We start from the raw sequence: 23,027 nt of genomic DNA on the forward strand, positions 1-23,027 counted from the left end.
GGTCGCTCTTCCCCGTTTGCTACTGGCTCTTTCTTTTAGTCGTCTACTTGTCTTGTGACGGCACGAAGGGAAAGTGCAGTTATGACAGCACCTAACGTCAGATTTCTAGGCCAACAGTTTGGGGCAAGAGCAAGCTAAAGCGTGTGTGAAGGTAACAAGCTGCGTCATAGCATGGAAGGAAGTACAGTTGATAAAGACTGTTGTTCTCCCACCTGTTTTTTTTTTCTCTTTTTGTATACTTTGTTTTGACTTTGGTTGGAGGGGTGAAGGAGGGGTCCTTTTGCCACAGTTGACACGCGCCACAAAGGGTAGGGCGTTGAAGAGTACCTTAGTAGATAACTACCTCCTATGTCTTGATCGTCTTGCACCAAAATTCGCTCCTTTACTTATTTGGGTCTATATTTCTTTCATCTGATACAAAAGGTCGAGGAATAATTCAGATATGGGGACTGCTTCATTTTTGTTGTCGGCTCAATAAGATCCCTTATTCAATTTCAATTTGTAACATCCAGTAACTGGACAATCGCCGATCCCATCGCAAAATAGTAACTTGCTATGGGCTTTGTAGACATATCTAGTAAAATGGACTCTCAAAAGAAGCCATCATGTAACTTCCCTTCCATATCTCACATATGGCCTTGTATAATGAATGACTCCGAGGCTATAGTAAACACGCCCAAGGGATGGTAGAAAGACAAGAACGCAGGAAATCATAGATGCTCACTGCGATCAGAGCTCGCCTTCGGCCTGCACTTTGATGCCTTCCATCTCTTCTCCTAATGGCCTCTTCTCATTGCCCGCACCCAAGGGTTCTTCTGGGCGAGAGATCCCAGCAAAATTGTCGACCACCAGCCGAGCTACATTCCTACCCATTAAAGCACTAGTTTCCATACAAGATATGAAGCTTTCAATGCCGGAAGTGTAGTAGACGCCCTTACCAATAACAGGGTCTTCAAATGTGACACGAGGCAGCTCGATGGGATAAGCATAAAATGAGTGGGGATAATACCACGAGATGTTTTCGTTCTGTTCCTTGCCAGAGACAACCGGCTCGGGAATCTCAGTTCCCATAATACGAGTGAGGAATTCTGCGGTGACGGCCTTGGGCGAGAAGATCTTATAAACGCGCTCCCTTTGTCCGGTCTTGGGGTTGGTGACGTATTTCAAGGTGCTGATTGAGTAAAACCCGGTACGTCCAACACCATCAGCTCCCTGTCCTGCTTCGTCGCCCTCAGCCAAGGTCGTGTAGACAGTGGCGGGTGCCTTGCCCCCGGACTTCATGCCAAAGAACTCGGGGTTCAGTTCCAAAGGCGACGCGAACAGTGTAACGTGAAGTTTGGTGTATGGAATTTCGTCGATTACACGATCCAGAACACCCTCACCCGCCTTGATGTTGCTAAACTGCCAGGGGTTGGCGATGATGACATTATCGAACTCAACGCCATAATTTTCGGCAGCGTCGTCCTTTGAGTGAGCGTCTGCAGTTGTGACAACGTATCTGGATGACGATGACGACTGTGTCTTTGTTTTGGACTTCTCGATAGAGGCCACGGTCACGTTGCGGTAGACAGCTGCTCCGCTATCCATTATCATCTCATCGAAGATACGCCAGTTGCCTGTTTCAACGGACATAGCATTATCGGTGGCCAATGACACCTACTTCAGTTAGTCTCAGAGCTGGTAGGCAGCAAAGTCTCAACGAACCAGAGTCTCCAATCCATGGATGTAAGCCAAGTTGGAGGCATAGTTGACTCGTGTGGCAACCTGTAAGATCTCACGGGCAAAACGAGGATCAATGTTCTACACTGTTAGCCATTTGAGATTTGTGATCGGGTATGGTACACTTACGGCATTTTTCAAGACCTGCTCTCCCGTAAGACTTGTAAACCGGTCCAAACCCAGCTGCTCTGCTCTTTGAGACAGCGACTTGAAAGGAAAGTATGGTTCTTCATAGAGCTTGAGGAACTCTCCGATCATACTATCTACAAGCTTCTTGACCCTGTACGGTGAGAGGCCATACCTCCAAAACATTTTGGCTAGATCCCATCCTCCCCAGGACCCCTCGGTGGTCTGGAAGACGAAGTCAATACCATCCCATATGGCTGTCAGATCGTCTTTGTCTAGCCGGTGAGGCTTGCTCAACGGGAGCTGAAATTGCCTGCTCGTATTGACAAGAATGTGATTGGCACCGACGAAGATGGATGCACCCAGCTCGATAGGTAGAGAAGGGTCGTTGTAGGCGGGGACCGTCAATGAGCGACCTCCTACATGGTCCGTCTTTTCGAAAACGGTGATATTGATTGCAATGTTCTCTTCCAGGGCATATTTCCTCAAGTGGAATGCTGCTGATGACCCAGCAGCGCCAGCTCCTACATCAAAATGTCAGTTTACGTCAACTCTTAAATGAACAGGGCTGAACAATAACGCCTCGGGAAGTGTGCCAAGGTGTTGGTCCAGAACTTGTCCTGCCGTGAATCAAGGTACGGACCAATGATAGCAACATTGTTTACTGTCTCAGCCTCACATGGAACACTCAGAAGTGATCCGATGAAGGCCAATCCAAAAGTCGTTGAGAAATACATCCTACTTCGTGATGATGAGGTCGATACGTCGCGTATCACGTCAGTTCAGGACTGAGAGTGTCTGCTCACGTGACGTAGCAACAATGTCATACGCATGTTCTCATGAGTAAAATCAGAACATGAAGCATTTCTCAAGCCTCCTACTTAACACGTCAAGTTGGATTAACAATGCCTATCTTCCAAGCTTCACTGGCGTATGGCATACGCTATTCATCCATCCCCACTGCACTGCACTAACCGTCTCAATGTGAGTTCTGACACATGTAGTATGATTGACTACACATATCAAGAAGCAGGCGATACAAGCAATGAAGGCTAATCAAAGAGGGAAAATGGTGTGTGAACTGTAAATTTGGTATCTTGATATAACACCAGAAGCCACAAGTATTCATTCAGAAAAAGAATCCATACGAAGGCATGCGCTAGTGCAACCTTTCATTTCATAACAAAGACTACCCAGGGAATCATGATCCTTCCTCTCTAAACGCCAAGCTCAATGCGAATTGTGTAACCTTGCCTTAAAAACAGGGATCCAAGGTTGTTCCCTAACCGTATAGAAATATGCGAAGAAACCCATTTTTTCAATTCCATAATCAACCTAAACCCCAAATAAAAATCGTGAAATGCAGAATGGCAACATATTGGGTAAACGTGAAATCAACGGCTCTCATCACTACTGCTATAGCCGCTCTCCGCCGCGCCAGCAGTAGCAACGGAACTAGCGTCATGCGACAGCGCCGGGTTTGCGCTGTTACTCTTACTCGCACCTCGGGCAGTGCCGGCAGCCGCAGCAGCACTACTGGTACGGCGAGCAGCTTGTCGAGGACGGTTTGGCAGCGCCTTTGGATCTCGGCTGGCCGCGTACATGTTTTGGCTGGGCGAGTCATCGGGTTCGTCGCCCTCTTCATCGCCACTGCTAAGATCAACGCCATCAGGGTAGCCATCCGACTGATGTTGCAATTTCCGCTGTCCCATAAGATCTCTTAATGATTCAGATGTATCCAGATCATCCGACATGTCATCGTCAGAGTCCACGGTAGATTCACTAGGACTGAATGGTGGAAAGAAAATCGCAGGGGGTGGCAGCGAGACTGGTGTTAGCCGCTTAATGCGACCTGACATATATTCAATCTCAACAGGGAGGGGACCCATAGTCGGCAACGACCTTAGAGCACCCGAGACTGGAGACGAAGTTGACATGGTTGTCAAACGGCGGACGACGGCATCTGTAGCCTCGCCAACCCCTCCACCAGCCATCTGGATTGAGGACAGTTCATCTTGTTTGGATCTTTTGGTGGAAACAACTACCATGAAGTGGTCCTCAGGCAGAACTCCGCCTAAACCGCAAGGCTCAAGGGGGTAGTGCTGCATATATTGGGCATTGTCGCTCCAAGTGAAATCCAAGTCAACGTCGCTGGCGTCATCGGTATCGTCTGTAAGGCTTGGCGGGTCTTCGCTATCGATATCCATAGCTGTAGTCGCCTGGGTCGACAAAACCCCGCGGTCGGTCAGTGGTCGGTAGTTGAGAAACGACCCAGAGTCTGTTCGTCGGAGGGGCGACGGCGGAACCTTGAAAGAACCCTTGTCTGATTGTGTTTGGCTGGCAGCTCGCATCTGGGTAGTGGGTGACATATCACCGGGATCTCCAGACAAATCTGTACAGAACGGAGCACCGCTGTAGTAGATGATGGCGCCGTCATGACGGCGCTTCCTGCGACTGGACGCACCGGAGCCACTGAATCCCCATCTCGATTCGCCAATATTGCTTTCCTCAGGAGGGCCAAACGAGGAGACAGTCTCATCGAGCGAAGTCTGGCCACCTGAAGAATCCTGTTGCGCAAATAAGGGCTTGTAATGGAAGCTTTCGGAAGGAGCACACAGCTGTGGGTCGTACTTGAGGTTGTGCTTGCTCGAGCTTCCTGACTGAAACTCATCACCTGTAGAGCGACCCGTCTTCTGACGTTTGCGCTTGCTCTCGGATCCGCCTTCAGTGTCGTCTGTTGAAGGACTCTTCTGGGAGTTGTATCCGGAGCTGTCACTGCTGAACTTTGTTCCCTCTGTTCCACCACGCCATCGAATTTTTCGGCCGTCGGGCGACACCTGGAACTTGGTGCTCATGCCAGTTACAGCAGAGCGAACAAAGTCAGGGGTAACGTTGATCATGTGGAGCTGAGCCAGATTGCATAGCAAGTTGAGGTAAACCCATCCCTCGGCATCAGGATGAACATCCTGGTTATGCTGTACTGCTAACAATTCCGGTGGCACCAAGCCGAGATGGCGGATATAATCCATGTTATCGGCCGGCACTTGGGTACGGTCTGGGTCTAAATCACGGGGTCGTGTGGGTCGTTGTTCGGGTAGGGTTGTCATTGGAGGCGAGGGGTTTGTACCTGAACCAATGCTGTTACCGTTGCCGGACTCGGTATTGTCACCATTGGAATTTGATGCAGAGCCATTATTAGTAGACCGACTCTGTTTACCAGAGTGGCCGGGTTGCTGTTCGTTAGGGAGGATTCGGGCCTCTCTTGTGGGCTCTTTGCCGCTTGTTTGCAGTGTCGGAGGTTCGTGAATAGAGAAGTTTGAGGTGTTGGTAACGTTTGGTTGTGTGTCCGCAACGACAGACGCTAGGGCGGCGGAACTACCACTTGGCTGTACAGGCTGCTTCCTCACCACGTGGCGTCCGCCGATCTTGCCTGTGAACAACTGTTCCAGCCGACGAACGACAAGCTTCTTTCTCTCCTTCTCTGTCATAATCATATGCCGGGGATATAGTCCCTCGGGAATATCGCGGAGATAATTTTCGACTGTTTCTGACGACTTTGTTTGCGAGCCCATGCTAGGACGGCTCAAAGAAGTTCCCGACGACTTGGCACCAGTGGACATGGAGGCATATGCGGAGTCAGCTGGGGGGAAGTTGGATCCTGACGATGATGATGCGTGCTTAGATCCAGAACCAGAGTACATATTGTCGCGATTGGCATGGCGGGACTTCTTCTTGTTCTGCGATGACGATGTGTTGGGAGATCCATCTAGACTTGCTGCAAAGTCTCGGAGGGTAGCCTCGAGTTCTCTCTTCTTCTTCTTTGGCAGTCCATGACACTTGATCTCGAAAAGCTTCTCCTTTCGAAGCATATCTGGACCTGTGTTCTTGTAGCGTTTGAGTTCCTCACGGAGCTTCTGAATTTCTACCGTGAGGTCATCAATGACACTTCGGTAATCATCTGCACTGCTACTGTGTGCTGCTGTGAGCTTAGGGGGTGCGAGTTGATCGTAGTAAGGTTTGTCTTCGTTTGAAGAGTCTGATTCTTTTTGAAAGAACGGGGGATCAACTATCGATTGAGTCAACATTCTGCCCGTTCTCTTTCGTTTTGAGACGATCGCTTACCTTCCATGACATTACTGTCGTATGTGGCGGTTGGGTTCTGATTTGACTGATCAAACCATGTATTAGGGTCGCTTTGGCCGGTCTCATTGCTGTCGCCTGATGAATTACGCCGAGGAGATGTTGTCGTCGTCGTCTTGGCAGCAGGCCCTGAGCCCTGGCTGGCCTTGAGTGATGCATCGCGTGCTAATCGGTGATGACGAAGAGTAACCGAGTTCGCTGGGGATGTTCGTCGGGGGAGCGGGTGGCCAGTCTTGGAGGAAGACGGCGGCGGTTGCGTTCCTTGGGAAATATCTTGATCAAGTGGCATTGTCTTTCATGTAATTCAAGTAGGAAGTATTGTTGATGGACAATTTAGCATTTCCCGAAATGCGAAGCAGTTAGCATGTCGTAGAAACTAGTCGTCGAGCTGTGTTCTGGTAAGAACGTCAGGGTCCGGGTCCGGGTCCGACGATCCGTGACGTAGGGCCTGGAAGCACCTTACAGCGGGCTGAGAGCCTGGACGTCAGGGGACTTATTAGCACAATATGTTATTAACAAAACATAGCAATATGATGTCGGGTATGAGCAACAAAGGTTCTCGCAAGCGGCTGAGAAGAGCTTCTATTGGCTGTTGGGTGACGAGCGATCGATCGATCGAAGCTTCATCGCCAGATGACGAAATATGATGGCAGGCCAGTTACACAGTCTCAAAGGGGAAAAATGCCGGGTGTTTCTAGGACACTCACCTTTGCTGAAATTCACTTCAACAAAATTAAGACCCTGAGATTGGACTTTTGCCAAATCCCCAGTTTTGATCCGACTGTGCAATTCTTTGGTGGAGAGATTTCCCGTATGCTGGTTAATTTGGTGTCGCAGTTCTCTTAGTCGATTTTCTCTCCACAATCAGCTTTTGGCAACAAAATATCGCATCCACTCCTGGAATCGCAACCGTTTGAGTGGTGATGTTTGCGTAGTCTCGAGAGCTTGGTTTAGTGACCAGAATCGATAAATCTGAAGATGCCGAGACTGGGTAATTGTGTCGTCACGTATGACCAAAATGTTTTGTGGCGATAATTAGAGTAGTCGAACAGTTGGCAAGTAAGTTATTGTCGGTATTCGCTCGTCTTTCGAATGCTGAATTGTTTAAAAGGTTGTTGTGCTGGCGATTCGTGGCCTGAGTTGTGTAGAGTGATGGACAGTACCGATCAGGTCGGGTTGTCGTAGTCAAGAGTGCCGTGTGGAAGAGTAAGAGCTTTATGAAGCAGCAAAGCTAAACAGGTTTCCAGAAACTGAAGTGTCTTTTTTAAAAAAGAGAAGAAGTGGTGGAGTCCGGTATGCCAACGGGCGATATGTATGTATATGAATAGACCAGGGTCGCTCAGGGTGGTACTCAAGTCGACAGGGTGTGAGGAATTAGGAGAGAAGCGACCGTTCCACGGCGGCAGAGAAGGGAGGAAAAGAGGAAAAGAGGTCTGAAATAGTTGAGTGTGGTGTGGACGGCTTGGATGGTACGGGATGAGAATTCAAGCAAGCCGAGCCAGAGGGAGCTCAGAGTCGGGTCAAAAGAATAAGAAAGGGTAAACAAGCCACAAGTGGGAAATACCGTCGCAGTAGGATACTTAACAGAGTGCAGTCCGTTTAAGGCTGGAAGTATGGGAGGCAAATCTCAACAGTGGCAGTGGCAGTGGCAGTGGTAGTGAACGGAGGAAGAAGAAGGCATTCAGGGCCTCCACCAGCAACAGCAAGAGTGCAACTCGAAGCATGCCCACCAGGTCCAGCCAGAGCCACTGCGACTACCAAGGCACCCGAGTCCCGGTGCGTAGCGGCATCGCAAGGCGGCGAAAAGAAGGGTTGGTTGAGTGAGGATTTGCCAGGTTGGGACGAGGATGCAAGAGCTAGAAGGTCAGATCGCGCCCTCATTGCTCCGATTTCCACGTCGATGGAGAACCATAGGGATCAGAGAACATCGGGCCCAAAAAAGACAAAGCAGGGACCTCCTCTAACGGGCTCTGCTAGCGCAACACCTAGAGTGTGCATGGACTATATATGAACCCCTTTTTTCCCCGGTAAACACCTGCTTCTGCTTCGTGCTCCAGCCGATGGGACGCTGTAAACAACAGCTGCTGGGGGTGATTTGAAAGACTTGATACCGCCACTCCCGCAACTGTCACCTCGCTTGCGCCCAGAGTCCCAGTGTGGGGGCTAAACAAGGACAGTTCAGCCAATGACGGTTCAGCTTCATGGAAAGAAAACAAGGCAAATGGCCCGCGTACTAGTGCCGCGGAAAGAATAGTCTTGTTTTTCTTTCACCTGTGGCTTCTGTGGTCGCTGATCTTGATTTGTGTCTGTCATCGGCCTTGTTTGACCAAGGCATATGGTTCCAGACTCCTGCAAACTGCAAACTACAACACGAAACGGCACACCGGAACTTTACTTTCAGGTGACATGGATGCAACTTCCATTGTGATAGGTATAGAAGTGCCGAACGAAACACGTGGTTTGATTAAGCCATTAACAAATTCCTGAAATGCTTCGAATTTCCAAGAATTATAATTGCAAATCATGCGATCCTCACATTGCACCAAAATCAGATGCACTGAAGCATCCATCCATCCATCCAATAGTTGGGTTCGGAGGTAACTCTTAGTCACCCGGGTACTAACCTACATCTATCACCCACGTTACACCCGACTCCACCCTCCTTGCAATTGATCTTCAACCACCCAGCAATAATAAGCGAGTTGCTCCTACTAAACGTTCCATGTTACAGCCAAAAAGCAGTATTTGCATCTTGTTTCGTTAATGATATCTATGTATACAGCTGCTTATCCTGGCCTCCAATCATAGAGGGCATTTGTTGTCTGTCTCCTGATATCCTGTCTTGACAGAAATGTCCCAACACTACTCGCGGGGAGCCGGGCAGGAAATCCGCCTTTATCTGGTGTCCATGCGTATAATCCCTGGAAGCCTTGTGAGCTTGTGAGTTGCCCTTCCCAGAACGCTCTCCTCTATTCTCTGCGTTCCAAGTACATACTCGAACGAAGATCTTGTGGTTTTTCCAAGGTAAGATGTGAGCTGATACAGACCCCTAGTTTCGTCGTCAGCTGTTCTACTGTGTACTGAGGCTCTGTTTTGCAGATCACTTTCCACATGACGTCGACCCCAGTGAGAATTTCAGGGTCCTTGCACACAACCCAATATGTACATCCCCTGAGACCCTGAGACCCTGCTTAGACCAGTTTCGACGGGTTTCTACAGCAAGAGTCTTGTTTTCCTTGATTTCTCGCAATAACTAGGTACTACCTAGGGAGTCAAGAACACGAATCAAGAATTGTCTGGTGCCGTGGAATTACGGATAAGGCTTATCCTTCCCGTCTGTTAGAAGGTCACGAGACTTGGCCAGGACAGATCTTGTTCCGATGATTCTCCGCCCTGACCTACCAAGGATGGTCTAGAAGCATTGGGAAAGTTCCCGCAATCATCAAAAACATCTGCAGCCAGGATGCGCACACCCTGAACCTTTCTTCTGTGGCAATGGGAAACTAAATGTCGAGATCGCAAATATCGAATTCTCACATCCATGAAAAATTCCTATATCGAGTGGCAAAGAGCATCTCTCGCGCATATCGCCACGCCGCTGTTCGGATTTAGCGACCGAAAACACTCTGATTGGGTGGCTTGGCGCTTCCTCTCTTTACGATCTCGAAGAAGCGCACCGTTAGCTCGGATCGAAACCCACGGGACGACCCTTCGTGCAGGAGTGGCTCAGTAGGGAATGTTGTTATGCTTGAAAGGAGTCGGCTAATAAGGCCTGTCGATAGCACCCAATCTACCAATCCAACTGCTGGTTTAGGGAACACGGCGATTTAAACGTCTTGGCTTGAAAGGTTGATACTTGCATTCATGTCGATCAGTGTCCCTGAAACAGACACAAGATACATCTTATCCCGGGAGTCTGGCTCATTCTTATGCCTAGAATCACGATTTCCCGATGATGGTATTTTGCGATCATCTCCGTGTTGATCACTCGTTAGCCGTCGATATCGCCCTGCCACCCCTTGGTCCAAAGCCGATTGACATTCGGCCGCGGTGGATTCGTTCGAGGCCATCGCCAGGTGTCAGGTACAAATTTTACGCGGGAAGTGGTGGTCGATTGCACACAGTCAACAGGATCGTGAGTTGTGCCTTGGATCTTTTGGTGTCGCATTTTCTGGAGAGTTTGAGGTCTTCTTTCAAATCAGCCCAGTGCAATCTCAGCTTTATGCATAATACAGCCGATTCTCGCGCTTCTACATCCAAACGTCGCAACACGTCCTTTACTTTTCAAGACGGGCCCCATGAGGCTAGTGATGGTGCATATGAGATCATTAAAGCACTTGCAACGGATAGCTGAGCTTCCGTGTTAGTCTTCTCAGTCAGTCTTATTTTTTTGCGATTCATGTGTATTATGAGCTGTCTGCTTTGCTGCAAAGGCAGAACAGCTACAAGACATATCAAAGTACTGAGTCACCGTCATGCGGTTCGCAACTCATTACTCTTACGTTTTGTCGTTTCTCCTGTGCCACAAAACACTAGAGTTGACACGAAGCACGGTTACTGTATTTGGTGTATGACTGTCCTACCACGCGATTTGCTGAAAGCCTACAGGCTCGATTGAGTGTCTCGACCCTGAGATTGTCCCTTATTCCCGCCCGATCTTGGGGACGTTGCCTCTCCCCCACGATCGGACACCAAAACACGTACCCACATAACATCGTCTAGGTCATCGTTTAGAGACTTCGCATACAATTTCTTTCACAGAAGCACATGTTGGACCCCATAACCCTCTGCCCCTCTACCTTCCGCGTGTTAGCCACTCTACTGCCATTACAGGGCCTTTGTATAACGGAGCGGGACCTCCGGCGTCCCTCCAGGCAAGGATTCTTGAGATGCCCCTGGCAGGTTTGGTTTGGAGCTATGGTCAGCCCCTGGGCGATTGTCAAGCGCTCGCATTGGGTGAGCTAGAGCCATCGGGGAGAACATGTGGCTCGTCAGGTTGCACAGATCTGAAGCGTGTGGGGACTTCTGATCGTCCAGGATGCGGGAGCTGATCTCTGTGATCTGAAGGTGAGGATCTCGGCGATGCCTCCGCGACTCATCATTGGTTGTATGTGTGTCGAACTCTCCAAGTTCCATCTCGAGCTGTATGTACAGGAGTTTTCTCGCCGAACAGTGGCTGATTAGCTTCTTCAATTCGCCGTTGAGTCGAGCAGACGCGGCGCTGTGGGTGTGTACATAATCTACAATCTCTCCTTCCGAGTCTGCTGTTTGATATCCACTCGTTACTTTTGTCTGGCCGCCTTTAACAATATGATCAACAGGTACACATCTGCTCCTATCTCATGTCTTGGATTGTATGATCTGCTTTACATGGATCTTGGTTGAGAATGCAAAGCCCTAGTCTAGATACCCAGAAGGCAAGTAGGCCAGCATAATACGGCGGGATAACGCACAAACTAGATATTAGAAATGCATGGAGGTGGTTTGTCTCCGTGTCCTTCTTATTTGCTGGTTATGTTTCCGACAGGGGCGTGGTCAGTTGTTTTCTTTTTCCTTTTAGCTTGTCTCTCCATCTTTGAACCGCGAATCAACAATTGGAAACAATTTTTAGGATCGGAGAGAAAAATAAAATATTGCTTTATGAAAACGAATGTTCCCTACACGCACCTTAGTTGGCTCCTTGTTATACAGCAATAGAGATTTCATGATTCGGTCTTGTGGGTGGCAAAAGTAGCAACAAGTCGACTCAAAATTTGACGAGTGTGAGTAATTTGCCTTTTACGTTTAATCAGTGTTGAATCAGGGCGTCTCTCATGAGACAGGAGGAAACTACGCAGTGTTCATGGCAGGCAGGCGAATTGATAAGTTGGTTCTCACCAACATAGTGCACATGAACAGAAACTGAGGTTATTCCATGTCCAACATAGGAATTCTATTATTAAGAATATATGATAAGACATTACAGACAGCCATGGCTTATCATCCTAGTTGGTTCAGCAGCTGGCTGATATCCTCACGCTTAATTAACAGTTGTGAGAGAGTGCTTAAGGAGTGAATAAGGGGCAGCTATAACAACAATTCATAAACAATCGTTCGGCAAAAGTGGTGTCGAACGAATTATTACTACTTGGGTACCTACCTACTAAGTACTAATTTTTAACACACATGTTGATATTGTTTTCAGCCATGTTATGTATAGGTGAACTGTCATCCCAAATCATAGAAGCGTTTGAGAAACAACATTATAATCCTCTATTCTCAGTAATTTTACTCTTTTAAAACTCTAGACTCTAGGTCTATCTAGTCGAGGGTAACTTCTAACCCTCATCAACTCCAAAGCCATGCAGTCGATCGGCACGCATCAAGAACCAACAGCCCACGCCCACGTCCAGCGCTCAGCGCTCAGCCATCAACAAATCGCTAATACTACTACCACTACTACTACACCATCCCTCGGGATTCATTTCATTTTTAAGTATATTTTGTCATCATCGTCATCTTAATTAAGCCTTTTGGAGAAGGGACTTTCCAGTCATCTCCTCGGGCTGAGGCAGACCCATAGCGGCGAGGACGGTAGGGGCAACGTCACCAAGGACACCCTCGGTGGTGTCCTTGAGGCTCCAACCCTCGGGGTAGTTGGCCATGAGAAGGGGCACCTTGTTGGTGGTGTGGCTGGTCTTGGGCTTGCCATCAGCGAACTTCATCTCCTCAGCGTTACCGTGGTCGGCAGTGATGAAAAGAACGTAGCCAGCCTTCTTGCAGCCCTCAAGAATCTTGCCAATGGCCTTATCGGTGGCCTCACAGCCGATGACAGCGGCGTCGTAGACACCAGTGTGACCGACCATGTCGGGAGGAGCAAAGTTGTTCATGACGAAGGGGAACTTCTGCTCGCCGAGACGCTTGACAACCTGGTCGGCGACGCCATCGGCGGACATCTCAGGGGCAAGATCGTAGGTAGCGACGGACTTGTTGGAGGGGACTAGATCCTGGGACTGGTCACGAGTCTCGAGAGGGAAAACCTTCTCAACACCACCGTTGAAAAAGAAGGTGACGTGAGCGTACTTCTCGGTCTCAGCAATGTGGACCTGCTCAACATTCTGCTTGCCGAGCCACTCGGCGAGAACGTTGCCCATGTGCTGGGGCTTGAAGGCAATCTCGAAAGGATAGTCGCCCTTGTACTGGGTCATGGTGACAAGAGGCTTGATCTTGGGGTACTGGAAGTCAGGAAGAGGAGATCGGTCGACATCGCCAAGAAGCTGGGTGATCTGGCGGACACGGTCGGATCGGTAGTTGAAGAAGAAGACGGTATCGTCATCTGCAAAAGTTAGACACTGCGTGTGCAACACAGGTATTCAGTTGAACTTACCCTTGATACGGCGGTCATCACCACCGACAATGATGGGAGTAAGGAACTCATCCTTGTTCATGTCACCACCCTGCTCATATCGAGCCTTGACGGTAGCGACGGGGTCCTCAGAGGCCTCACCCTCACCGAGGATAAGACCCTTAAGGGCAATCTCAAGACGGTCCCAACGCTTGTCGCGGTCCATAGCGAAGTATCGGCCGACAACGGTACCAATTTCACCAATACCAATCTCCTTGATGTTGTCGACGAGCTCCTGCATGTAGCCAGCACCGGACTTGGGGTCGGTGTCACGGCCATCACCGAAGAAGTGGATGATAACCTTGGGCACACCGTACTCCTTGGCGGCCTTGAGGAGGGCGTAGAGGTGAGTTTGCTTGGCGTGCTGTTATAGTGTAAGTGACTGGCAATTACTCGGAACAATGTAAGGATCTGTTCATGATCTGACTTACCACACCACCGTGAGAGACGAGACCGCAGAGGTGCAGTCGGCCGTTTCCAGCAGCAGCGCTCTGGAAGGTCTTCTTGATGACATCGTTCTGGCTAAGCTCGCCATTCTTGATGGTCTGGTCAATTCGGACAACGTCTTGCCAGACAACACGACCGGCACCAATGTTCAAATGTCCAACCTCAGAGTTACCCATGAGGCCCTCGGGAAGGCCTACCGCCAGCGATGAGGCCTCAAGCTCGGTGTAACCCTTGGAGTCCTTGTAGAGGGCGTCCATGACGGGGGTCTTGGCGTTGGTGATGGCATCGCCGTTCTTGGGGCTGTCGGCGGAGGGAATACCCCAACCGTCAATGACGACTGTAAGAGTGCAATTCTATGGTTAGCCATGCCATTTTGAGGTATAGTAGAATGATGTAAAAGACGATAATTCAGTCCGGCCTCCGATCATTGGGCAATGACTGGAGGAGCGGTTGTTGAGCGTCTCGCAGAAGGACGATGCATTGCAAGCTATCACGATCGCGGGGCATAGAAATGTTTGGAGCTGATGGAGGGGGCGGGGCATGACGACGTACTGAGGCAGGCTTTTTGGTCGGTCTTGGACATGATGGCTATTTGTTGTTTAGGTTTTCTTGCACTGAAGCAATGAAAGAAAAGACCGGAAAGAAAAAGAGAGGAACTAGGTCGAGGTATAAACAAGAGAGGTTTCGGGTCGACACAGATAAGGATAAGACAGGACGGAGAGTAATTCGGGCCCTTGTCTAAGATTGAGTAAAGGAATGATGCGTGATTTGATGGGGACTGTCGATTTTGCAGGGAAACACGTTAGTTGTAGTGGGGGTCTATGTCATGCCATTTAGTGGCATGAGTCGAATTGATACTGTGCAACCGCACCTATAACACGGCTACTGTACTGTACAATGATGAGCTCACACTGTAACTCTTTCACCTTTCCTCACTCTCTTTCGGACCGTCCACCCAACAACAAAACTGCTCATCGGCCCAATCGATGTCTACTATTTGCCCACCACCACCACCATCTCCAGCGCGATAAACGTGGAATATCCATTTTAAGGGACCTGGATTTTATGCAAGGCTGAAAGGTTCCACCCGGTCTATTTCCCCGAGCTGCGCAACAGAGCTGGGAGCTCACCTCGAATCAAAATCAAATCATTGCACTACACCGCATGCACATCGATCTCGTCCGATTATATCTCTCTCCTTCTTCACCCTTTCCCAGTCGAGCCCTCGAGCGGTCAAGTCGGAACCGATCGTATCATAAAATCGACAGACCATGTCTCCCTCATCAGTATCAGCATCAGCGCCGGCGCCGGCGCATGGCCCACACCCACTGGCTCTACCGCCTACCTTCTCTCCCGACACTCTCGATGCTCTCTCCGAGCTCTCCCTTGTGCTCGCGCGCGTCCGCGCCGGTATTCAATCATCAGCTGGAATTACCACCGAACCTGCGCCTGGCACCACAGGAAACAACGCGCCTGGACCTACACTGTCTTTCAAAGATGTGCCGGGCGCAACTGACGGGCTAAAACACAAGCTGCAACGAGCTCGCGCACAAGTTCGCGAATTACCTGATATGGACCGGTCCATCGCTGAACAGAACGACGAGATTCGCGAGCTTGAAACACGCATCGAAAAGCAGCGTGTTCTACTTCAACGGTTGAGGGATGAAGCTACGGGACGAGATCGAAAGGACGATATCAGCGCTGGTGACAAAATGGAGTTATGATATACGAAATCATGTATCGAATTATTATGGGTCGGTCACCTATGGCATTTGGAGTGGCCTATTTAACATTAATTAACAATGCCTTGGCTTATCAGCACGGTGTTTGGAGTCTCCAGGTCAAATAAATCACATTTATCATGCTATTCTATTTATCATCATTCTCTTGTTATTCATCGTATATTATTGTGGTACAAAACTGCCTAATAGGGAATCTATCATCATTACTTCTACTTTCGGGGGATATTGAGCTTCTTCAGAGCTTCCTCTACACTGACGCCAGGCTGGCCGGGCACAACACCCCTCCAAAGATCATCGCTGAGCCTCTCGTTTTCTGATAGAGTGGTCCAATTGGGACTGTGACCAGCCTTGAGCCACTTGAAGTCATCTACTTGATCCCACTGATTCTCGTCTGGCTCTTCTGCTTCGGTTCTCTGTTCTTGGTTAGCTGAAACCGTGTCAGATGAGATGCGAACAAGTCTTACGTATGGGGTGGGCAACGGCGCAAATCGCATGCCAGAACAATCCTCAATGATGGGATGGCTTCCGCAATGCAAGTAGATATCGACATTGCTGCACTCGTGAATTCGAACTTGTCTGGCCACAACCACTATAATGCTATCGGACACTCCTGTGATATGGACCGCGCCATTAACACGGCCTCCGACGATGAGACTCTTGGATACGTTCTTGATAGCAAGGCCAGGGAATGCTGAACCCTCTGTTGTTGGGATCGACATGTCGATAATGCAGCCTTCGAGATCAGTAAGACTACCAGATGAGGTTGCGCGTGACGCTGAGGATGGCAGGATTATGTGCAGGTTTGAGTGGCTCGAGATTCCAATGCTCTTTGCTGCTGAGAAGCTGGGTTTCCGGACAGACGAGGCGCTAGGTCTTTTCATCTCTTCGTTGTAGTTCTTGTACGCCTCTTTGGATGGTAGTTCGCTGAGTGTATCCTCCTTGTTCATGGACGGAGGGCTGACTATGCCAGGAATAATGGTTGCGTCGTGCTTAACCCGAGAGTGACTTCCAGGGTTGAGACGAGGATCGTTCTCGGGAGCACCCATATCCACATGGTTGGTCTTTGGGCGGCGGAATTGGAACTTTGACTTGGGCGTAATTCTAGTTATAGTCTCGTTCAACTTGTCTTGTAGAGTCTTGATAGTCTGCAGCACATGCATGTTAGCCAAAAAGACTTTGGTGAGTGAAACCAGCGGTCTGACCTCAGAGTATTGTTTTCGATCATAAGAAGGAGTATAATCAGCAGCATCTGCTACCTCGTTCTGTAGCTTTGCAATGCTAGCCAAGATGTGATCGATGGCCTCCTGGCGCTCACCGCCAACACTGGCAATGGACGGTAGCCCGTCGACGAGGTCTTGGAGAACTACACGACACGGAAATTAGGCACGAGAGATAACATGGCAATCACTAAAGTCAAGTCTCACCTGTTACGCTCTTCAAGAAGTGATGGTAGAATCGCTGTTTGGGATCCATGATGACTGGCTGAAGAATGACCTGATGGGTGGTAGCCCAAGGGTCGTGAGAATGAGTTGTAATTTGAACCTGTGTTTCCATTGCGGATCTAGTTAGTATAAGTCACTTGTTTACTAAAATATTCAGACTTTCAAAGCTTGTCTGAAAGAAGTATGGAGGAATGATTTGACGGGGACTAGGAAACATTGCAGTGTTTATATACTGGCAGTGATGTATTCAAGCAGGATCACCGAAGAGAAAAAGACTAAGCCAAGAATGTCCTCTCCAAAACTGAAGATGTATGCGCATGAGGAAGAGTGTCAATCACTTACCAGGAAGTGAAATAAGCCGCAGCAGGTGATGCAGCGATGCGCCTCTAGCTCCTCCTACCCCGGGATAATGTGGTGCTACCCCTCGTTTCCGTACGACTTTGATAGTGCTTCCTCAGCTCTCAGGGTCGCAATCATGAATCGTAGTCGGGCCAGCAGCCGGTAGTGACGTCAATGCCACCTGATGAGGCAGACGAGGATGAGAAGATACTTTTGAAGATGGTGACGGTGGCAGGTGGAGTGAGTAGGTGCAGCTCGATATGGATGCGTGGGATGATTAGGTGAGTTCGGTTAGGACGCTGGCGGGTGTCACAAAGCGTTGGACGAGGAAGAAGGTGTAGAACGTGGCACCACCTTTGATAAATACATGAGACGTCCTTTTGAGTTTGGTTGAGTTGAGTAGAGTTGAGCTGGAAGCTGTAGTGGAGAGAAGCTGGAAAGGGTTCTGGACCCTTGGCTACTAAGGTACCCAAAGTTTGCGGGGTCATGAGATGCCTGATGGACAAGAGAACTGGATTTAGCACCCGAACCTTGAGGATACTAATTATGATCACGACTCGATGCCAAGTAGAAGTGGGCCGATCAGCAACGTCGAGAAGCCCACGATCGAGAATTGGGAGGAGGACCCTTGGATGACTGAACTGACAAGGTTTTGCGCAAGGTCTTGTCAGTTTGTTACTGGCACTGGAACGACACGCTTGTCGTCATTGTTAGTTTTCGGATACATACTTACCCTTTTAGACTGCCGGACCCGCTAGAAGAGAAAACAAGCTTGACATTTTTCAAGGGTCCGTTACTGAAGACTTTCCATACTTGTCTCAGTTAGTTCAACGCCATGCGGCGTGGGGAACGTTGCTGTGCCGCTAAGTTAGCAGTGATGGTGGTGTCTCGATGTACACCACATAATGTTACACGATTGGGCTGTCACAACAAGTATGGGGAGACAACTAGATAGTGTTGCTTCTTCATGATGATCAGTAGAATCATCAAGATCCATATCTTCCATCTACGTGGCCCCTTGGTAGATGTACCACGCAGCAGACGTCGTAATTATATGGAAGGATGGAAAGGGCCCGAGATGTTCATCTTGGCACAGACAAGCCAGCAAGGGCCGCTGATCCGGGGATGTGGGGTGACAAGGACCGAACACAAAGGTACCGTTTTTAACCTGCATCCTGTTTTCTACATACCATGATGGAGTGAAGCCATTATAGCCGAGTTATAGAAGTGGTGTCTTGATCTCGGTGTGGTTGTTACCTTCACGACGATCGCCAAAACACTGCCCTGTCTGCACTGCACTTCTTGATACGAGCCAGAACAGACACCTGCGAGCCCAGCGCTGACCTTGGTTGCACTCGATCACTCGATCGATTCAACAAACGGCCAGGGTGGCTAACTAGTAATTATCATTGACAAGCATCATCACCAGGTGTAATAGCCTCCAACAAAAGCATCACCACTCATTACTCTTCATTTACGTCAAACACTTTATGTATCTATCGTTTATCTAGCCCGTCCATTATTTGCTGAAGTCCTTCTCCCCCCATTGGGCAGCGGAGGTATATAAGGCAATGGCATACGCTTGGTTGGTTTTGTCTTCGTATTCAAAGCCCTCCACATCTCCCAGATATTTGCCCGACGAGCCGGCAACATGCTGTATTGTAGACTATACAAATTCTTGCGGTTGATGGGCGGCACAAACTTGCCTGTGAGGAGACAGAAGAAGACTTTGGGCGAGAGGTAATGTTTTCGGATGCGGTTTGCCATTTGGAAGTATTGGTTAAACATGATTCGGAATGTCAAGGGAATTGACTAGTGGTCAAGTTAGTGTTGCTACCATGTAATTTTGGAAGTAGATTCTACCAACCTTGAGGTAGATGACCGAAGTAGGGGGCGGCCCCTCAGTGTTACTTGTGCCATCACGTATATAGTCGTGGGTATCTCGAAGCTCAAATCGTATACCACCAGGAAGTCTCCTCGGGTCTTTGATTCTCAACATGAGTGCGAACAAGGGAAAGTGATTCAGACAGGAAAGGAGGGTATCAAATCCAGCCTTAAGAGAGATGATAGCCATCCTCGCAATGGCAAAATTGAGATAAAAGACGGCGACTGTCGGCAGAAGGAAGAAGAGTAGTGTGAACAGGATGGTGCCGACAAGTAGTTGATCCAGGTCATAATCGCAAGAATCAATACGGTTGCGAAGAACATTGTGCTTCTTGCCGCGGAAGAGGTGGAAGAGGGACTGGAGAATTGTGAGCTGCCAGTGATATATCCTTCCAGATGCTAGGTAGAAGGAGTAAATGTGAATGGTTAGAGTCGAAAGCATATCAGAAAACATGGCAATTGGCATGCTGGCGCCTGCGAACGACGAGAATCCTATAAACCACACCATCTGGGGTAATGCTGGAGTCAAGGTCTCGATGCAGCCTGGGAATAGTTAGTGGACTATAATCAACTGCTGTTTTGTGACTGAAAGTACTTACTAGACCAGTAGTCAATGACCCAAAGGAATAAATCTCCCAGAAAAGCTGCCAATTCGCCGTTTAGCTTGAGACCAGCTGGCCAACCCATCAACCATGAAATGCTGCTTTGAAGTGCGTCAACTGTGTAAGTGCGCAGTAGATCACCGATCTGCGCGGCAACCCAATCTGCGTTCTCGATGATATATGAGCCGAGAGCAATGCCAATGATAACATCATTGGCGACGAGCCATAAACTGTTATAAAAGCGGATATAATCAGGATGGCTTGTCGTAACACTAGCCCAATTGTTCTTCCGTTGCCGCAGGGTCATGTACTGCATCGGCCAGTAGCAAAACTGTTGAAGTCGTATCTCAACTTGCTGTGCTGTAGCTGATATGTCCTTCAGGGCTGCGGCTCCAGGTTTTACCCGGAACTCGAGCAGCAAGAGCAACATCTCTGCCATTATGCGATGGCCCATGAGGACTAGGACAAATGTCTTGCGTATCGTGGGGAACAGATACAGCGTAAACCATGTCCACAGTTGCAGAATAACGTAATTTCTCATTGTCGATGCTGTCTCGACCACTCTCTCAGACACACTAAGGCTGCGTCGTGGCCTTGACCCTAATCGTCCCACATTCTTTTGCAGTGTCTTCTCGAGTTCCCAGGACCAATTTATCTGGTTGATGATTTTGGGCAAGGCTCTGTCACGCGCAGAGGGAACTCGCTTGAAAATGGTGTGCTGCTTGAGCTTTTCAACTAGTTTGCGCTTCTCTTCCTTCATTTGACGCTCTCGTGTCTCCTGCTCTCCCTCTGAAACTACCGTGTCGCCCAATAAAGAACCATCATGGCCCAGTGCCAGAGCAATGGGATTTAATGATACGTATTGCATTCCCTGAGGTTGGGGACGATCGTAGAGGATGAGCTGTACGCTGATGGCCTTGGTGCATGTAATTTGTGGTTCTCGGGGGTTCGAGTTTGTTGTCGCACAAAACCAGGAAGGGTCTGCTGCTTCGGTATCGGTAGCGTTTGAGAGTCCGAGGACATGCATTGAGCCGTGGCCGCACATGTCGGTGATTTGGCTATTCGGGTGAAGCTCGCTACGGAAGAAGGTACCGGCTTTGAGGTGGAATTCGGTATTCCGTGCCTGCTAACGTCAGTTTTATGTTTGCGGTGACTCGCAATGCGCCAGACTAACATCAACATCTTCAAGGATGGCGACAACAAATACGTCGAGTACGGAATTGCGCCATCCCACCACGACCCCGGGGCGATCGGACCTGCGAATGTCCGTCGGCCAGAACACTCTCATCAACCCATCATGCTCTATCATGACAAGCAACTATTTGGACCAGAACGATATAATTAGAAAGAGCCACGTCTTCTAAGCTGCTCCCGCGCAGAGACACCGGCTCCTACTCGTCGTGGATGCTGGAGCCATCTTGTTAGCCATTGTCAGCGGCGTCGGATGTTGCAATCGAGCGTACCAGATTCGTTTCTTTTCTGGCTAGTAAGACGGTCGGGGCGCAAATGGCGAGGAAGACGACTGATAGTGCAGCGAATGCTTTTGTTGCGCGCGTCTGTGGACGGAAGTTGACTGTTAGCTTTGTGCACTGCACAGTTTGCGACTGGGGGCGAGGGGCTTTGGCTACTTACGACGACACCGTTTTCCCAGGCGAAAATGGCAAGTTCATAGAGACGAGTGACCAGATCCCAACGGGCAGTGATGTAGCCAGCGACGAAGATGCCGAGCGTCAGAATAGAAAAGGGGTGCATAGAAGCGCTATTCCTCGTGGCAGTACATGCCGTTCTCTGGTTGAAAGCTTGGAGGATATAAGGTATGCCAAGCTGCGGTAGTGGGTTTGCTGGCGGGATGAAGCGAAAGACAGACAAGATGCTTGCTTGGTTGGTTGACCGTAGGTTGACCGAGAAAGTAATCGAATAAGTCGACAGTGTCTAGTGCAATGGCTGGGAATATCTGGTAACTTGAGCGACTGAACGGAAGTTACAGTCAGGTTCTAGAAGGGAATTAGAATTGGAATTGCCAGCTCAATGTTAAGAAATTGAGTTGATTGGTTCCCCCCTGCGTGTCGTCTGTTCCCTTAGCTGGAGAGCAACGTCAAACTTGAGCTAACAGTGGGCCACACCAGTTGTTTCAAGATCACGTGTAAGCGGTTTGATTCCGCAATTGAGAATGTGACGATGACGAAGGCCTACAGAGAGCAACATGATGAGAGAGGCCAGTGTATTAAATGCAATGAGAGACTGTACATGCATTGAGAGGTAAAAATATATAAAGATCAAAGCTGAGAGATTATTATTCACCCAAGGATGCTTCAGTAAAAGGTTCCAACTCCAACCTCTCTGTCTGCAGTTACCAGAACGCCATGCTCACCAGCAGATGATGCATATTATTCTATGCATGTTAGCAAGTCGAAGATTGAAAAACAATAACAAAAATAACATACTTCTGACTCCGAGATGTTTCAAATCATTCTCTTTATTCTCCTCACGAGCCTCTTGCACCAGTTTGTCCACACCTCTATCCTTCAGTGCAACCTATGGCTATCAGCAAATCAACTCTCGAGCTTGGTCGGTATCGACTTACCTTGAGACATGCTTGGTATTCTTTGAACATTTCTGCACACTCATTGCTGTCCCTTTCTTGCCCTCGAAGATATTCTGCTTCGTTTTAGCCTTGTACTCACCACAGTTGGGGGCTTTGAAGAACATACTCTCACTGTACCATTTCAAGAAGCACGTATCATAACGCCTAGGCACATTAGTGGGAAGCCTTGAAAATACAGAGACAAACATACTCCTTGACCTCGTTACATTCTGGTGATAGTGAAGCTGACATGCTGAGTTGATCGATAGTAGTAAATGATGTAAGGTATTGGTTGGATTGAGGTATGCAAGTTCTGGTCTAAGAAAGCGGCCAAGTTCAACTAGTAGCTGCTGTATGTACTCCACTAAAAGTATAAGAAAGGGCCCCTACCTGTCAAGCTTATCTCATTATTTAAATTTAATAGCAAATCTATACGATACAATTGCCCCTCCAGGCTGAAAATATTCAAAAAGCCCATAATAAAAGAGGCATTATAGAGTCTTATTGTTCTTAATAATACGTTTTCAACCCCGGGATGAACGGATTGTCGCTAGATGCTCAAGCTACAATTGGCTAAAGCTCCTCCCCGCTACGAAAATCTCCACAAAATTGTCCAAG

General features: G+C 48.8%; 7 protein-coding genes across 7 annotated transcripts, besides 1 other annotated feature; 1 reads left to right on the forward strand and 6 right to left on the reverse strand.

Moving 5' to 3' along the window:
- Nucleotides 1-729: 729 nt before the first annotated feature.
- On the reverse strand, nt 730-2,582 carry FPSE_04205 (uncharacterized protein; the record flags this gene model as incomplete). Its single annotated transcript, XM_009257323.1, has 4 exons — nt 730-1,656; nt 1,705-1,764; nt 1,849-2,369; nt 2,489-2,582. The coding sequence occupies 4 exons, from the start codon at nt 2,580-2,582 to the stop codon at nt 730-732; spliced, it is 1,602 nt and encodes a 533-aa protein (XP_009255598.1).
- A 657-nt stretch (nt 2,583-3,239) lies between these two features.
- On the reverse strand, nt 3,240-6,274 carry FPSE_04206 (uncharacterized protein; the record flags this gene model as incomplete). The annotated part of the gene is made up of 2 exons (XM_009257324.1): nt 3,240-5,911; nt 5,968-6,274. The coding sequence occupies 2 exons, from the start codon at nt 6,272-6,274 to the stop codon at nt 3,240-3,242; spliced, it is 2,979 nt and encodes a 992-aa protein (XP_009255599.1).
- A 1,310-nt stretch (nt 6,275-7,584) lies between these two features.
- Nucleotides 7,585-7,866, reverse strand: FPSE_04207 (uncharacterized protein; the record flags this gene model as incomplete). The annotated part of the gene is made up of 1 exon (XM_009257325.1): nt 7,585-7,866. The coding sequence occupies one exon, from the start codon at nt 7,864-7,866 to the stop codon at nt 7,585-7,587; it is 282 nt and encodes a 93-aa protein (XP_009255600.1).
- Nucleotides 7,867-12,488: 4,622 nt separating this feature from the next.
- Nucleotides 12,489-14,399, reverse strand: FPSE_04208 (uncharacterized protein; the record flags this gene model as incomplete). The annotated part of the gene is made up of 4 exons (XM_009257326.1): nt 12,489-13,300; nt 13,352-13,733; nt 13,801-14,153; nt 14,369-14,399. The coding sequence occupies 4 exons, from the start codon at nt 14,397-14,399 to the stop codon at nt 12,489-12,491; spliced, it is 1,578 nt and encodes a 525-aa protein (XP_009255601.1).
- A 688-nt stretch (nt 14,400-15,087) lies between these two features.
- On the forward strand, nt 15,088-15,540 carry FPSE_04209 (uncharacterized protein; the record flags this gene model as incomplete). The annotated part of the gene is made up of 1 exon (XM_009257327.1): nt 15,088-15,540. One exon carries the CDS (start codon nt 15,088-15,090, stop codon nt 15,538-15,540), a length of 453 nt encoding a protein of 150 aa, XP_009255602.1.
- A 227-nt stretch (nt 15,541-15,767) lies between these two features.
- FPSE_04210 (uncharacterized protein) lies at nt 15,768-17,112 on the reverse strand (the record flags this gene model as incomplete). Its single annotated transcript, XM_009257328.1, has 4 exons — nt 15,768-15,971; nt 16,023-16,703; nt 16,761-16,921; nt 16,983-17,112. 4 exons carry the CDS (start codon nt 17,110-17,112, stop codon nt 15,768-15,770), a joined length of 1,176 nt encoding a protein of 391 aa, XP_009255603.1.
- A 607-nt stretch (nt 17,113-17,719) lies between these two features.
- Nucleotides 17,720-17,752: a microsatellite.
- Nucleotides 17,753-18,842: 1,090 nt separating this feature from the next.
- Nucleotides 18,843-22,661, reverse strand: FPSE_04211 (uncharacterized protein; the record flags this gene model as incomplete). The annotated part of the gene is made up of 11 exons (XM_009257329.1): nt 18,843-19,151; nt 19,207-19,766; nt 19,823-20,948; nt 21,000-21,127; nt 21,181-21,232; nt 21,289-21,381; nt 21,458-21,624; nt 22,270-22,360; nt 22,410-22,483; nt 22,537-22,574; nt 22,621-22,661. 11 exons carry the CDS (start codon nt 22,659-22,661, stop codon nt 18,843-18,845), a joined length of 2,679 nt encoding a protein of 892 aa, XP_009255604.1.
- Nucleotides 22,662-23,027: the final 366 nt, after the last annotated feature.

Source organism: Fusarium pseudograminearum, chromosome 3 (genome assembly GCF_000303195.2).
Source record: "Fusarium pseudograminearum CS3096 chromosome 3, whole genome shotgun sequence".
NCBI lineage: Eukaryota > Fungi > Ascomycota > Sordariomycetes > Hypocreales > Nectriaceae > Fusarium > Fusarium pseudograminearum.